This window comes from Colossoma macropomum, unplaced genomic scaffold (assembly GCF_904425465.1).
Source record: "Colossoma macropomum unplaced genomic scaffold, Colossoma_macropomum, whole genome shotgun sequence".
NCBI classification, from domain to species: Eukaryota; Metazoa; Chordata; class Actinopteri; order Characiformes; family Serrasalmidae; genus Colossoma; species Colossoma macropomum.
The window spans coordinates 18553975-18572049 of NW_023494805.1; the positions used below are offsets into that span (position 1 = coordinate 18553975).

Below are 18075 nucleotides of genomic sequence, written 5' to 3' on the forward strand. Positions count from 1 at the left end.
AGTATTCCTGAAACTGAACACTTGCATTACATTTCCAAAAAAAAACATACTTTTTACTTCTTACATTTTCATGTTTGACCTTCAAGATACATTTTTTTTCTATTTTTTTACATTTCTCTAGACAATCAGTCAAGTTCTTGTGTATTTGATTTAGTTTTTATCAAAGCACCCAATCAAATCCAATTCAAATCACTGTAAAGTTAAAAATGAAACTGACCACAACTATACAAATTCATATTTTGTTTAGGGACCGTCCATAAAGTAGTAGCGCATTCACAGATTGGATTGGGCATGTTATTGTAATGTTAGTGACATACGCATTAGTACTAGTTCAGGCATGACTTAGGGATTTATGGTGCAACCAAATTTAGTAAAAGGATAGCACGAGGCTAATTAGTGTGGTCAAAACAGCGCCCCCCCCCCACCACCAAAAAAAAAACTCCTCCCCAAAACAGTTGTAGTTTTTCAACATTTTCTCCCCTTCAAAACGCATCAGAAGGGGGTTCACCTAGTCTTTAAACTGGAAAATCTCATTTTGGCACCACTGTAGGATGAAACTAAGCTTTTTCAAAAACAGACGTAATAATGGTTACATTTTTCATTTTGGTCAGAATGGTCCTTTTATATCACCAGGTACCTGAACTAACAAGGTAAAAAAGCTCAGTTTCAATATCAGGCTGTCATTACGTACAATTTCTCTGTATATTTTCTACCCCTGCATAATAGCACTGAATGGTACAAATGTTTGTGGTAGCAAATAAAGTACATATACTTACAAGATGATAGGCTAGTTACAAAATGTATTCACAATTACCCTCTGACAGCATTCAGTCTTAGGTGTGTACAAAATACCAGTAAAGCACATTGTCGCAAATACATGCCATATCAGAGATCATCATGTAGAGCTGCAGTTTCTCTTGAGCTTGTGTATTACGCCATCTGTACGTCCTCTAGGGCCAGTAAGAACGATCCTTCTGAGAAATGGTGACTGTCACAGGTCCTTTCAAATGTCCGTATTAATTTCACCTCTTAAGAAAAGACACAAAACAGAAAACTACTGTAGTATCATCTAGGCCTTAAACAGGAGTAATTAGCTTGACCTCAAAGATGGAAGTTCATCCTGTGTTACATGACAGGGTATTTTTGTAATTGCAACTTTAATAGTCCTAGATATTTTCTTCCTAAATAGCATATTTTGTGACAACTGAAACACATAAAAGTAGTTGCCGCATACTGGAGGTTCATATGGTGCTCTATCAGTGAAGGACAAGGCAGAGCACATCCCCCAAAACGCCTCAAATTGCATTCAGAGCGAAATCGTTGCGAATGACGGGCCATTGGGAAATGATGGGTGAAGTCAATTACGCTGCACAATGATAGTCTCTCCCATTATTCTCCTCTCCCTCTCCTCTTCCATCGGTGCATTAAACAAACATGTTGATTTTGAAGGACATGCCCTGAACGATGCCCTTCCCAGAAGAACTTTATACAGACTAACAAATAAATGGAGCATACGAACCGTATTCAGTTGTCCACATCAGATAAGTGGTTTTCCATCTGTGGTTAAAAGAATGTAGCAATAAATGTAAGTTACAGCCATGCAGCACAATTTCAGCCCTCAATGGATTTCAGTTATGCTACCGGTAAGAGATGCTTTCGCTCTCAGATGGGATGAGTGGTGCCTCACCAGTTTGTCATTGCCTTCATCATCATAGTCATCCTCATCTCTATCTGTCATTTCACCACACTCTCCTTCCAAATGCTCCCCGTCTGCTTCCTCTGCGGAACGATGCGCTGTTTCATTATGCAGAGATGGATAGACATCATCACACTTTCTATGGGGAACTAAAAAGAGAGAGAGAGAATGATGAAGGTACGGAGAAGCGGACAGAGCAGGAGGACGTTTTTATTCCATTACAGGCTAGCACTGTGTTGAAAATGGTCTCCTATTCACTATTCCCTATTGGAAAATCAGGAACACTATATAGAGCACTATTACAGGAAAAATAATTTGTGATTCAAGTTAACAGATTCATTTAGATTTCACACACAAGTGATTCAAGTAAAGCACTCAATAGTACTCAACAGTAGTCACAGTCCATTGTGTAAACATACTGTATTATAATATTCTATGTCCCAGGGTTCAATTTGTAAAAGATAAAGTCCTGGAACACTGAGTATCTGGCAGGTTGATGTGGCTGGCGGACATCCTGGAACAACAACAAAAAGGTACATCAACACACAGCTTAGTGTGAGGTTTCTACATAACTTTGGATCTTACGAGTGCGTTAACAAAACTCTAAAGCATTGAACTTTCACCCAAATATGGGTTTTTATACTGAACAGCTTCTAATACATGAGTAGTTAAGAAATCCATACCTAAGTCAGCGCTTTTGTTCAGTGCTTCAAGTTCTTTTGAGGAATGGGCAGTCACAGCAATAGTGGGTGCATTTGCGAGTGATAAACAGCATCTATATTGTTTTTATTACTATTCCTGCTGCGCGTGCGCCCAAATAGCAAGTTTCTGTGTTACTTTTTGGTGAACTTTTCCACAGTTTGGTATGTTGTATAATACTGTGCAAAGGTCAGACACCACCCTTCATTCATTTAATTTAGTCAAAACAACAATGAAGTATATGTTATTAATTTTTTCAGGAGGAGATAAGATATAAGAAAATCCACTTGCATAAAGAAGGAAATAATCAAAGCAAAATAAGTGAAAAATACAAGAGTTTCCAAAACTGGAAATTAAAAATATAGAGATCGCCAAACTGATACCATCAGATAAACAGCACTTAAAGTTTTCATCTTTGAGAGAGAGGAGAAAATCAAGCTCCATTCTTGCTTCGGATCTGAAAAAATCCTTCCACTGTGAGAAGACAACTTAACACTGAGACTGAAAGGATGTTTAGCTGTGAAGAAGCCCTTAATGGGAAAGAAAATTCAAACAAAGAAGTTGCTGGTGCTCTCAGAACAATGAATTCAAAATCCACTGAAATAGGTGCCAGAACCAAATCTGGCTCGTTTTGATGCAAACATTAAACCCTGCCATGTCACCAGGGTGCGCTGGATATTCTCCACTATAGCTCGGTAAGAAACTATGCCCTATTCACTATACAGTACACTATTTTGGGAGCAATGTCTTGTAACAGTTTCCAAAAACAAAGCACAGAATATCCAGTGCGCTCTTGTCATCCCCCAATGCACTGCAATAAGAAGTGTACAAACAATGTACGCTAGCCAACGCTGAATACCCATAATGCACTGTGCTGTATATGATGGAATGTGATTACCACTGAGTACTAAGCAAACCTATATAACATCAAAGTCATAAAAGTAGACTCCAAAGGTACTGCATAGTGAATATGTTTTGGACATAGGCTAGGTGTAAGGAGCACACTGAGGACTCATAAAGACAGCATTGTTGTACATTTCAGAATGATGCTATGCCTGTCAGTGAAAACAGTGGAAGCGGGTGGCTCTCACGTATTCACCACACAGCTCGGCAGCTGACCCTCACCTGTCTCTGCTAAATGCTGCCTTTCTATCTTCTCCAGCCAGCCAAGCAAAGAATCTATCTTGGCCTTGATCTGCAACAGCTCTCGCTTGATGGTCAGCAGCTGGTCCGATTTTACTAAAGAAGAAAAAGGGTCTAATCAACTGTGCCACTTTCAGAGTCACTGTGCAATTGCTAGAGATGCTCCGATATATTATTTCTGGACCAATAATGATTTTCAATCAAGTCTTGTTGTGGCTGATACTGTTCCCAATAATTAATGACTTTACATCTTTGCAGTTTGCAAACAAGTTGACATCGCAAGTCACATATGCTAATGCTCACTGCCTTCTATTCTTCAGCCCAGGGGTCATCGATTCCAGTCCTGGAGGTCCCTAATTCAGCAGAGGTTGGTGATTTTCCTCCTCAAAATACCTGATTTAATTTATCAGTTAATTATCTGGTTTAGTAGGTGTGTTTAAACAGCAAATTAATTAAACTGTGCTGGACCCCAGCCAGGGCAGCACAGTGGCGCAGTGGGTAGCGCTGTCGCCTCACAGCAAGAATGGCCTGGGTTCGATTCCCGGCCGGGCGACCGGGGTCATTTCTGCGTGGAGTTTGCATGTTCTCCCCGTGTCTGCGTGGGTTTCCTCCCACAGTCCAAAGACGTGCAGTCAGGCTGATTGGACACGCTAAATTGCCCATAGGTGTGAGTGTGTGTGAATGTCTATGTCTGTCTGTCTGCCCTGCGATGGACTGGCGACCTGTCCAGGGTGTATCCTGCCTTCCGCCCAATGACAGCTGGGATAGGCTCCAGCACCCCACCGCGACCCAGAAGGATAAGCGGTTTAGATGATGGATGGATGGACACCAGCCTGCCAGGGTCAGGACTGATGACCCCTGCTTTAGGCTATAACACTGGAATTAGTTTTCAAATGACTAATCAGTAGTTTTGAAAGTCTAGCATTTTGCTTAACGTTTGCTGCAAACTGTAATTCTGTTGTCCTCTGCTGAAAGGTTTGAATGACAAACCTTGACACAACTGACATTTTCAATCTGTACTATACATCGGTCAGTGCCACTGTACAAAAACGGGGTTATCAGCTGTAACTATTGCTTGTAATTCTAATGTAGAAAATACCAATAATTACATGATCTGATTTGTCAGTAAATAATATGTGCACCACTAGCAATTACACAGTGTATGAGCGTCTTGACAAAGATGATATCTGATAACGAATAAATATGCTGCACAAACCCTTGGTGCCAGAGCAGGAGCTAGAGGTGAGTGCTCTTGTGGGGGAAAAGCAGGAAGACCCCTTAGGAGGTTGAGAAGGCTTCGCCCTGCGTGTCGAGGGCATGAGTAGACGGGAACGCTTCACAGGCACCACGGCCCGAGGGGGTACTGTCACTCGACCGTGGAAGTCCAGCAGCCTAGAGAGACACTTCATCCATTAGACTCTGCTCTAGACCCTGCTCTAGGAGGCTGTCTGGTTTGCATCATGCACACACTTGCCTCAAACCACATTACATTCTTTTGAACAGACTTGTTTACGTGTTTCTAACTCTGTACTACAGTATTACATACAAAAATATAAAAGTAGATCATAGATAAACACAGTAGTCACAGACATTTGAAGCACTTTCACCCTTTTATGGAACACAGAATGTCATACACTGTTTTAGAATGTCTATTTGAGATTACATAAAGGGGCAGTCCTGCCTAAAACTAGCCTTTCACATGTTGTCTTGAATATTATGTAATATTCTTTGTATCCCCCCACCCCCAAATAGAGAAATACACTGATGCGGAGGCTAACAAATATAGACATGATATTCGGCTTCCTAGCAGTAACATTGACTATCTGGATTCTTTCTTCATTAGCTAGCTGGGGAAAAAAAAACATTTCAAACAGCCCAACCTCATGTGTCTACACTAAAATGCTTGCACTTTTTCCTTTTACCTTCAAAACACATAATCAGAAGGGAGTTTTTGTAGTCTTATAACCAGCAAATCTCTCCATAGCAACTACTGTAGCACCACTGTAGGATGCCAGAAGCCATGGTTACAACAGATGAAGTGATGGTTAATTTTTTCAGTTTGCCCAGAGAGCCCATTAAAGTGCCCAGGTCGACATGATTTTAGGCATGCAGTTTGCACAGTGCAAACTGTTAAGAGTTCAAGCTTCCATCACTTGTTTGCTACAATAGTAACACAGCTCCAGTGCAAAACTAAACAAACTAAAGCAAACTTCACACACCAAACGTGTCAAAAGATCTAATTTTAATTTGGGATAGGGGAAAAATTCTGTAAATTTGATTTTGTTTCTTTTTAAAAGCAACTACAGACTTGAATGTTATTGGTAAGTTTACTGATTTTGCTACAGAGAGCGCAATGAACTGAACTTCATAAACAAGCTTTGTAATAAGACTCCAAGGCCCTTTAATGCCACTGTGCCTTCCTTCTGCTAATGAGGCAACAGCGATAAAGTCAGCGCATTGCTAAGACGAGCAGGTTGCATGACGTCATGTGGCCTAATCATCTCGCCGTCCTTTTCCCCCTGAAGACAGAACTTCAGAAAGTGACGCGCATAATTATCTTCCCTTCTCTTCCATAATTATTGCGTAACGGCACCCGGCGGGGTTGCGTTTGTCGCCACAGACAGATTTATTTTCCGGCGAGATGCATAAAAAACTCGGCCCCCGCTCGAAGAAGAGAAGAAAACAAACACATGAAAATGTCAGAGACGGGATGGACGCCCCATACCGACCCCCAGAGCCATCTGACATTCAGCCACCACCTCCCCAGAGGCCTGTATAGCTGGCATTAGCACAATGTACAACCAAATAAAAGGGACATTCATAATGGTTATCACAACCCATTCATATTCATTTAGATGGGTTTTAATAGGCGTACCCTTTCTTTCCTTTTTCATAATGCTGAAAAGGACAAGAGGGAAGGATGAAGTAACGCTAAAGCACCAAACAGGTGACATTTTAAAAATCATGTCACTCAGTGATCATATAAAAATTAGCACAGTGTCACAGAATGACATCATTAAATTGATCATGTCGTATCTTCCCATTCACTGAAAATTTAATTGATTGATTCACTTATGAAGATCATTTCCACATGAATAAAATACAACAGAATTTCTGCCAAAAATAAACTAAAAAAATTAATGTAATACAGCAGCAAGAAAAAAGTATGTGAACCTTTTGGAATTACCTACTTATGATTTAGATGAAGAACAGATCACATTTTATGACCAATTATCGCAGAAAATGTGATCTGTTTTTCATCTGAGTCATAAATATAGACAAACACACTGTGCCAAAGCTAATGACACACAAGCATTTACGATCTTTCATGTCTTTAATGTGTACACCTATTAAACATTAAGCATTCAGTGCTGGTGAAAAAAGTAAGTGAACGCTTTCATTTAATAACTGAACTTCCTCTGGGAGGAATAACCTCAAGCAAACAGCTTCTGATAGCTGTGGATCAGACCTGCATGTTCAAAAGTAAAACCAGACCATTCTTTCTTACAGAACTTCTTTAGCTCAGCCAGCCATATTCTTCGCGCCTACGACCAAATTACAGCCGTGATGTTATTTCGCAATAACACAGTCCCTCTCGTGTTCTATTGCTTAAATATATACATGATTTTCATGTCTTTTGTTATTAACTGTGTACCTCCTGTTATATATTTAGTGCTTTTCTCAAGCTCAAGGATATATATATATATATATATATATTACATATATATATATATATAAAAGAGATGATGGTGATGTATAGCACATAAGCTTTAATTTATGACACATATAGACTCACCTGCCATAGAAATCATCCCTGTAGAAGTCATAGTCAAACCCATAGCCGCTGTGACAAAAAAAGGCAAAAGTGAAACTTTTATTCTACATTTTTTTCAGCTAACAGATGCCTGCACTGGCTAGCATCACACTGAGTGATGGGGAGAGGGAGGGCCATCCTACTCACCCAGAGAGAGCAAGGCCAATTGTGCTCTCTTGGACTCCCAGCGACGGATGGCTGTAGCATCACCAGGGATTGAACTTGTGGTGCCCTGATGAAGGCCAATGCTTAGATGGTTGCGCCATGTGGGAACCCTGTTCGAGTTTTTTTTTAAAACTTAATTTTACTCCTTTCTTTTTGTGGTTTTATGTACCCAAAAGGATCTCAATGCAATTTTACATAATCTTTTCCCACCTCTTTTTATCCCTTTGGATTGCACTTAGCATTATGACCAATATTGTCACTTAGAATTTGAGCTTTAAAACCTTTAGAAATTAACAATGCATATTTCATTCATTTGTGGGGTTACATAAGTGGTGAAAATATTGATTAATCAAATGATTTTATATTCAAATATGCTTTCAAATACACCAAAAATGATTCTACAAAGGTTCTTCAGTAAAGCAATGGGTATACATAGAACCGTGACCACATTAATGCATAAACGGCTCTTTGCGTGGTTACATGGTTATTCTTTATGATTTATTTTTTTATGCTTTGGCAATTTCTATGAAGTGTCTTGGAATGTTGATCTATAATCAAATCTCATTTTTTCATAAACCATCTACTTTATTAGAAAGGCCTTGTACTTCCATACAACTGACTACTTTATGATGTCCACCTACCTTATAGGGCCCCTGTATAAGTGTAGATCATCTGTTAATGCGCTCCCAACCACTGGCACCGGGCTGTGGATTATTTTAAGGCTTAAATCTTGCCATTAAAATGTTTATTAATTTATTTTGTTTCATTTTAAAGATTGCGAATGGCTATGAAGCAGTCAATTGAAGACAAAACTAGACATGCAACAATAAAACTTGTATTGTATTGTTGTATCATAACTAGCAAATTAGCTTGTGGCTAGTGCATTAGATCTCTATAAAGTATAGATTTTGTTTCAAATATTGTACTTTTATAATGTTTAATGCTCTAACAACCTGAAAATAGAAACATTAACATGTTAATGTAAGGCACATTTTCAGCTACTCCATATTTTTGCCATATCAAAAAATGTATTAATTCAAGACAGCATCATTTTGTGTCCAATCTAATTCTTCATTTTTAATTACTATACCCCTAAACAAAACATTTCTCCCTCTTGCTTGAGGTTTTACACACATCATTGTATATGATAGGTTGACACACCCAAAATATCCAGCAAAGAGGATCTCTGTGGTTAGAAACTGACCACTAATTAAGAGCTAGAACTAATTTTTGCCCTTAGTCTTATCAAGCTCACCTGATTCAGTTCATTAATTAATTACCAAATGCCTCTTTGGTAGAGTAGGGAAACCACAAAAATGTGCAAAGCATAGGATGGGGACTGGGAACCCCTGAGCTAGAGAATGCTTAACATAAATTGTGCATCAATAGACAAGCTGCAATCTCTAAGGCTACGTTCACATTACCATCCTTAAATCTGACTTTCTGCCTTAATACGACACAGATCTGATTTTTTCAGAGCTATGTGGATGTATAAATCTGATTTCTTTCAAATCAGACCTGAGCTACTTTGGCTACATTCATATTACAAGCCTCACTGCTCAATTTCAATTTTTTCCTCTGATCTGAGCTCTCAGCCAGTCACTAACTGGAGGTAATGCCAGTAAATGGCACAAAACTAATGCGTCTGACCTTCTTTCACCTTCATCTTGCTCTAATAATTAACAGCTGAGAGCTGTTCAGAATAAATTATCTTTGCGACAAAGACTTGCTCTACTAGTTTGTTGTTCATGACGCATGTGGTTCATTCACGTGACATTATTGATTATAATGTGAGCATTTCATTTCAGGATGCAGGTTCCTTAACTGTAATGCGAGATCTGAGTCACTTACCACCGCAAATGTGAACCATCAAGCTAAAAAGATTATTGGGACTGAGCAATAAGGCATGCAATGTGAGCGTAGCCTATAACTGTACAACAGCAAGGTGAAGCTACAAGATAATAACATTGTGAATAATAAGTGGCCACCAACTATAAGCACTGGTCCTAGAACAGTACTGTAAAATTTCAATTAAATAATATTATATGCGTATATGAGCACCAAATAGGCTGTTTTTAGCAGGGCACTGGTAACCAAATGGACCTGAATAATGGTTCTCACCTGTACAAAGCTGAGAGAGGCCTCTTTAGGCCTACCTTCGGCCTGTACAGTCTAGGCTCTCCCGCCATGTTGATATCTGTGGGAAGAGTATAATTTGAATGCTTCAGACTTGGTAGAGGTAAAAGTAAAATCCTTGGGAACAACAATTCAAATTTACACACTTTCTCCTTACTCCTATTGTAGCCATCTGCCAAGACACGCTTGGTTTCTGAAAATCATCACACACTTGCCTCAGACAGCTTTGAGCTGTTATTTAATCTCATATAGACTTGCTTATGTGGTTTCTATCAGTGGGGAACCCTCAGGGCCTTCTAGGCCTTCAGAGAAGGCCTAATGATTTCTATCAAATAAAGTCTGTCTTTTAGTATATTATTTAATATAATCATTCAGCTCTGCAAGTACTAATAATCATACTCTTATTTAGTATACTTAGTATTTAGTATTACTGTAATAGTATAAGCTCTCCCAATGATAAGGCCATCAGGAGCTGGTTAGGACTGCTTGTAATTTATGGATTTATACACTATATTAACTACCAACATAATTAGGAACTGACAGTGGAATCAGCCAATCATGTTTTGATTTACAATGGATGGGACCAATTCTGTGAAAGAAATAGTCTATCTAGGCCTTCTGTAAGTCCTAGACATGTCACTGACTGCAAGTATGAGTGGTGGCTAGACCAATGTGGTTCATTCAGAAGTTACAAATAGAAAACAGTGGCATCAGCTCTATGCCAGGGCTCTTTACTGAAGGAGTAACTGTAAAACTGCTACAAGGTAAAATATACGTTACTCAGTCATGACAACTCATCAGCAGTGAAAAAGGTAACATTAAAAAAACAATTTCCTGTAGAGGGGTCCAGCAGCATTGTTCCTAGGAGAAAATGTTTTTAACATGAAAACACATGCACTCTGAGACTAAAATACAAGGGTAATTGCAGTGGAATTATTTAGTCCACTGACTTTAACAGCCATGCAAATACAAATCACATCCAAAAATTGTACGGTTTTCTAAGTATTTTGACTTTTTGGCAAAAAGTTCTTGTTTACCACAAGGTCAGTGTGTACAAAATGTGGCAAATATTTCACACAACTTCTCTAAGTGGGATTACTGAGCCCAGCATCTCCACAGTCCTCTCTTCAGACCTTGTTACCTGACCTGTTATATATACTCTCTGTCCACATAAATAGCTTTCTAATTTTCTCAGGTGCACACGTTATCACATATTCTACAGACATCTTGAACATGGCATTTTTCTGCAAATCTAAGTGCATCATTTCTATTTAATTGCAGGGTTTAACATACTGAAAAAAATACAACATAAAATATATAACATGCCATAACTTTTGTACAGACCATATTTTACAGTTTTTTCTGTATTATGCTAAATTTTACAAATAAACTGATGTCCAGGTGCGTGTGTTCGTGTATATATAGTGTGTATACGTCCACTTTTCTATCTATCCATAGGTATCACTGGTGTTACCAGTCCTCATTGGTGTTACACATAAGAAAGGTAACACCAGAGACAGTAACACCAGTGACATTTTTAATGAAAAATGCATTTTACAAAATGGCTGCTACAGAGCATCAAACCACATGTTGTCAATCAATGAATATCCACTAAAATATGCAATTTAATCCATTTGTATTCTATTTTTTCACAATTACCTAAGAATAAAGGAGGTCACACCAGAGACTTCAGCTAAAAGCTTCGTATGAAATCATGAGCTAAATGAAAAAATTCCAATAACTGAAAAGTTATTAGATGTGCTTTTTTCATAGATTCTCAGAAAATAGGTAAAAAGAAGTCAAGTGATGCCATCAGTGTGATTTTCATTTCAATTTACACAGTAACACCAGTGACACGACTCCTGGGGACCACAACTTTCATTATATATTTTATAATATTTATTGACATTTGTTTTCTTTATGTCATTTAATTTGTATATTCATGTATAGATTATTAAAATTGCAGAAAAACATGTTTTTTTCTTCGAAATATGGCACTCACCCTTTACACATGACTGTGGGGACAAGCACTTCTGTGGTGCTTGGTATTCGATATAATTGATTTAAAAACCAATATTGCTAAATTGATGGCTGAAGAAGGTGTAATTGTTAAAACAACTTATTGTTTTATTTTAAAATATAAATAAATTGTAACCCTAACATGTTTTTTAAGTGTAACATATTACAAATGCTAGGTACACAAATATATATATATATATATATACATCCAGAAAACATATCCAAAAGCATTTATCGCAATAATGACTAATTATTGACATATTGCCCAGCTTTGGTCAGGATTGGCTAGCGCTGCTTGCAGTAATGCTCAAAATGTAGCTTGTACTTGCGTTGCACCATGTCAGCAGTTATGTTTGTGTACTAATGTGGAGTATGTTTTTGGCCTTATGACCTAAAATGAAGGCCTAGGTCTAATATTCACGGTTCGCCACCTGTTTCCAACACTGTATGACATGCTGCTATCTATAAATATATAGAACAATGAAATAACTAAAGCAAACTTCAGACGGTGAACATTTAGCAGCTGAACGACTACATTTGGGGTCGGGGAAAATAAAACGTGCCTTTAAAGACTGACAGCCATGTGCAGGACTAAATCCAGCGTGCTAACGACAGGCTGCGCAGCAGCAGAAAGCGGTTGGGGTGATTCCACAGACACATGCATCAGTCTGCTGTCTGACTGACTGATAGCTCAGCTCTCTCTCATCACAGACAGACGATATCAGAGCTACTGCTTCTGCCTCTGAGCACACACACACACACACACAACACTCCCGTCCACACAATCGCTCCTGAGTGCTTCTCAAGGTCGCTCAGTGCACCCTGCCAACTCAATCACAGCTCAGAGTTTTTGCTGCCTTTCCTTTCCAGGAGATTTCAGTGTTGATTCTTTTAATGCAGGGAAATATACCTGAAGCTGCAGAAAAAAACACATCTTGATATTTACTGCCAGACTGGGTCGATAGTCTTTACATCTTTACCTGGGAACAGCTTTAATATGTAATAGAGTTTTAAAAAAGAAGAATAAAGCCTACAGACTATGCAATACAGTGAAGGTGAGGTTCTATTCAAATTTTCTACTGCTATTCACCTGTAGAATATGAGACGACTGAGGACTTTGGACTTTTGTGTAAGCTTTTATGCCTGTATGATTCAAATCTTTCTTCTATAAAACAAGTGTGAGGAATTTTAATTAGCTGTTATATTCAGGTTTGCACCTCCTGAAGCCATGACGTTCAGGACTGTGGAGCAGTGAGACAAATGACGTGCCCGTTATTTCTGCAAAAGTGAATATAACGCCCTCAAGACAACTGATATGAGACTATAGGTGAGAATTAACATCATGACAAAAATTCTTTTGTAAGGGAAAGTGTTAGAACGCTCTGTCACGGTTTCTTTTTGTGTGGTAAAAGGATCAGAATGTACTTTCGTAGGGTTTCGTTTCATGGTGCAAATCACATTTTCTGACATGCAGCTGCAGACTTGCAGACCAAACCCCAGGCCGGACAAAGTCTCAGCAGAGACATTATAAAAAGAGATGGTGATGGGTGACTTCCAATTTCAATCCTGTGAAATGGAATGTTTTCAAGGTTAAAAAAGTGGGAAAAAATAATTGCAGCAAATAATTGGTTAAAATAGGAACTACTTTTCTTCTATTGTCTCCCTCCACTCCACATACACACTGAACAGTCACATCATGCAAATGGCAGAAAGAAAGAGATGCAGCCTTTTAAGTTTCCCTTCTGAATCTCCATTTTTATCTAACTGAATTTGAAAATGCTGCTCTTATATATCATGTCACTTTATGATAGTACAATGTTTTTGTCACTAAATATGGTGGTGTGATGGGGTGAAGCGAGCTAGAAAAAGTGTGTTTAGGCATGGAAAAATCTAGGGTTAGGATTCAGAAACAGTGGACTAGACCACTGTTCTCTATACCTCATCTCTCTCCTCACTGACAGCATCATCCTTCTCTCTCTCTCTCTCTCTATCTCTCTCTCTCTTTTCAGTATCGCCCTGCCTGTCAGCTGTCAGCTTGTGATAGAAAGATCTCAGTGCTGTCCTCTCAGAGTGCAGGTGATGGAGGTTAGGCTGAGAGGACGTTCAGGTGTACTGTCAGTGCTAAGGGACTCTTGAGACAAGACTGAACTATCTCTGACTAACTGTCTGCTGTGGGACGAGGCTTTATTGGCTTTAGCCAATTTTGCATATGATTGTAAACATATATATATATATATATATATATAGCGCAAGCACAGCGTGTATAATCTCCAGTTCTAATAGAATGGGAGGCTCCAGAGCAGCTGCACATGAGTCTAAGGTCACCGTGTCCAATGCCAAGTGTCAGCTAGAAAGGTATAAAGCCCACCAGCATCAGATGACAGAGTAATTTTGTTCTCTGGAGTGATGGAGCTCCACTCAATGCCTTTAGGATGAGCTGGCATTGGTGATCCAGAATTAATCCTCCATCATCAGTAGCTAACCTTACTAATTCTTCTGTGGCTGAATGCCAGCAAATCATCACAGCAATATTTCAACATCAAGTGTAAAGCATTCCAAAAAAGTAGAGGCTATTACTGCAGCAAAAGAGGACAAGCTCCCTATTAATACCCTTGATTTCAGAAAAAATCTTGGATGAGCAGGTGTCTACAAACTTGTAGATAAATAAATATATTAGGGTAACAAAACACTCAGTACACAATTTGATTCAATTCACAATACTATGTAGTCTTCACGATGCAGAAGAAAAAACATGGCTATAATCATGGTGTTGCACTACTTACCAATGGCACTAGAGCTGGGAGGCAGGATATGCGCTGGAGTGCATTAGATGGCACAGTTAATAGAACGCCTAATCTCCACGGCGCACCCTGCCACAGTTTTGCATTGTGATGTCACAATGGACATTTGAACAACAGGAGTTATAAAAGCGAGCATGGCAGCGTAGCAACTTGTGCTTTTATTGTTCATTTAGCCTCGCCTCAAGTTTGTTGTACAGACTTAATTTAATATTACTACTTACACCCTGGTAAGGTGACTTAGACTATCAAAATACCTTAAATATTCTTTAAATCCTAGTAACATTTTCTAAAACAGAGATTTAGGCCTTTAAAATATTTTAGCTATACATTTCAATGCTGGTAGTATTTTTGATAAGGTGATTTAGGCTATCACAATATCCTATCTGAAGTTTTACTGCTGGTAGCACTTTCTGATACAGTGGTAGGGAACTACCAATAAATAGGGCAGAATGTGTTGGGCAGTGTGTCCATTGACTGCAAAGACTCTAAATCAGTAACTAATTGTAATCGAATGGAACTAATTAATGAATCAAGACCAGTTATTGTTTGAGCATACCAATGTTTTGTTTTTCAAGACTGGAGATCACTTTTCTTTTAATTCATCACCATCGCTCCCATTGAGCCGCGGCAAGAGGTGGTCATTAACATGGCCACTGCATGAAAAATGTCACATGACCGAAACCGGCGACTATATACATAATGTGGGTCTCACACTCTTTAATGCTTTCTTAGTATACTAAGCAACTTGTTAAAGCTTTAACTTGTATTATATCTCTAATTCATTATGGCTCTCCAAATTCAAAAAGGGTCACACAAAGTCTGTGAATCCTTCAGAATTTTATACATTTCTGCAGAACTCTGACTTATAATGTGTTCAGGTCAGAACAAGAGCTAAAGAGAACCTAATAAAACAAATAACATAAGCAGTTATATAGTTTTTATTCATCTATTGAACAAGTAATTGTTGGAAACAGGCTGTTTGCTGTAACTGTTGATCAGTCCTCATATTGGTTTGGAGGGATTTTGCCCCATATCTTCTGACAGAACTCAATGATGTCGGTGGGCTTTCTTGTTTAAGGTCCACGCTTCAAGTCCTGCCCCAACATTTGTAATGGATTAAGGTTGGGACTTTGACAAATGCAGAGTTCTTCTGCTTCAACCACTGTTTGGCAGGCTGACTGCAGTGTTTAAGTACCCCTGTAGAATTTGATTTTTAAATAAAAAAGGTACAAATGTTTTTTTCACCTTTAAATGGTTCCATAATGACCCCCTCAACCCCATCAAGAAGTCATCAAGCACTCTTTTTAACTCTTTTTTATTAACAGCATGCATTCTACCATCTGCAAATTCCTCATCGTATCAGGCGCAGTAGCAGACGGAACAGTTCATTTCCCTAATGAGGGCCTAATTATCATACATTACGCCGTGTTTTTTTCCCTTTTGTGTCCTCATGATGTAACCAAGAGACTGGAGCATGCAACTATTTGCAACAGTTCATACCCTCGGGGAGGACCATCACATTCACTTTCAGAGTGCCATATCATCCTGCTGCACCGTATACACACTGCTTGAACCAGTGGCAACTTTGATCCTGCCTCAATTAAACACAGTTGGAACAGGGGTGCTTTTCACGACAGCACAAAATGTAACATAGTAAATCTGTAGCACATCTGATGGTTATAATGTAGAACATACACGAACAAAAATGACTGGCCACATTAGATATTTAAAACATAGTGTGATCAAGGTAAAGGATACAGTGAATACATGATGCATGAATTATTCAGAAGGTATATTTGAAAGCACTATAATGTGGTGCAATTAGTTCTGAAAGAGCTTGAATTCACTGGCTCAGCATTAGCTTTGCAAATTTAGACTCATGTTTAATTCAGAAAACACCAGTATATTCCAGTCTGCTGATAACTGTCGCTTTATTGTTGGAATCCTGCAGAGATTATCTCCACTTTTCCTGAATTGCATGCTGCTTTTTTGTTTTTTATTTTCTTATCTTTTTTAATATGTCATTCAGCAACACAAGACAAAGTTTTTTTTTTTTTGTTTTTGGGTTGTTTTTTACAAGATAACAAAACACATGCAAATAAACACAAAAACAGTGCAGCTATAAAGCTTACTGTATTGAAAAATTAAGGCTCTAAGTATCTATATATACCAACACATCTATTTTATTTTCTGACATTTGCTGGTCATTGAATATTTGCTTAAAATAAGTCTGCTATATACTATCTGTAAACAGTATTGGGTTAAATAGCCTACTTACATCTCTGACTGCGCCGTTTGCCCTTATAGGTCATTCTTCCGTACATATCCATCAGGCTATTTGCATCATATTCTTTGCACTGAAAGAGCTAAGTGTCAGTTTCCTTAGAACTCAGGTCTCAGGTACTAACTCTGAGTCTGATTGAACAGAGGTAAAGATGTAGACGCGCACCACTCCAGACTGTACCACTGGCACTGCAAGTAGGGGTGCCGTCAGATCCGTAATAGACTGTTCATAAATAATTCAAGTGAGCGAATTGGCAATCAGGCATTGGCTGAACCTAGAGCACCCTTTAAAGTGTTTGTGCACTTAGAGATTTGCTGAAAGGGCTTCTTTTCATTGTCCCCTTTTTCAGGTTTGGAGATCTTCATTAACGAAGTTGCTCAGTTCAGCAACATGAATTGGATTTATGAATTATAAATGGGAGTAAAGTTAAAATTTAAGGAGGTTTATGCTCGATTCCTCAGTGCTCCTGGGTAATCTTTTGCAAGAGTAGCCCAGTTTCCACACTTCATAAGCAATAAGACATCTGAAAATATTCAGTATGCGGGTCACACCACTTAAATGATAGATTACAATGAAGATACAGTTGAGATGAAGATGTTTTTTTATTTTACATTTGATTTACAGGAATCAATGAGGCTTCTGAGGGAAGAGGACTTAAGAGGACAACTGCATACCTTTTTTCTGATGCTAATTCTGTAGCATAATTTAATACAAATATGTAATTAGCACGAGGGCCTGAACAACATAAAAATTTTGTGGCCATTAAAAAGACTGAATCTAAGGGGACAGACATTGTGATAACCAATACTAACGGTTGGTATAATTTTATATTTATATTTTATGTTTTCATATTAGACTCCAATTGACATCTGAAGTCATATGTCATTCTGTACTTGGCATCATTACCATATTTGGAATTCTGGATTAAAGCTGTTTTTCTCTATGGGAAAAAAAAATGTCACATGCTATTAGCAAGCTATCACTCCTGCACAATAAAATGAAGTCACATTAAAGTAAGTCTACTACTGTGGTTTAACACTATTATATAACACCACCAGCAACTCAAACTGTAAGCTGCTATTGACAAAGAAATTTCACTACCACATCTGACAAAGTTTGCTTGTTTGTGTGGAGTATTTTGGTGCTCCACACGGACGTTTAACATCTGTTTACAATCTTCATTTAAGTTGCTGGGGCAGTCATGGGTTGGAGGTTAGGGAACCAGCCTTGTGACCAGAAGGTCGCCAGTTTGATCCCCTGAGCCAACAGTACATCATTGAAGTGCCCTTGAGCAAGGCACCTAACACCCAACTGCGCT

At 38.5% G+C, this 18075-nt stretch overlaps 1 protein-coding gene across 1 annotated transcript in view; it reads right to left on the bottom strand.

Moving 5' to 3' along the window:
* Nucleotides 1-460: 460 nt before the first annotated feature.
* Nucleotides 461-18075, bottom strand: part of LOC118825875 (RNA-binding Raly-like protein) — a 38271-nt gene continuing 20656 nt past the window's right edge. Inside the window, exons 3-9 of the mRNA XM_036596726.1 lie at nucleotides 9639-9714; nucleotides 7335-7382; nucleotides 4755-4930; nucleotides 3521-3634; nucleotides 1688-1845; nucleotides 1520-1557; nucleotides 461-1028 (exon numbers count right to left, since the gene is read on the bottom strand). Coding sequence (XP_036452619.1) covers nucleotides 1525-1557; nucleotides 1688-1845; nucleotides 3521-3634; nucleotides 4755-4930; nucleotides 7335-7382; nucleotides 9639-9714 — 605 coding nt within the window. The 3' untranslated portion in view covers nucleotides 461-1028; nucleotides 1520-1524. The remainder of the gene's footprint in view (nucleotides 1029-1519; nucleotides 1558-1687; nucleotides 1846-3520; nucleotides 3635-4754; nucleotides 4931-7334; nucleotides 7383-9638; nucleotides 9715-18075) is intronic.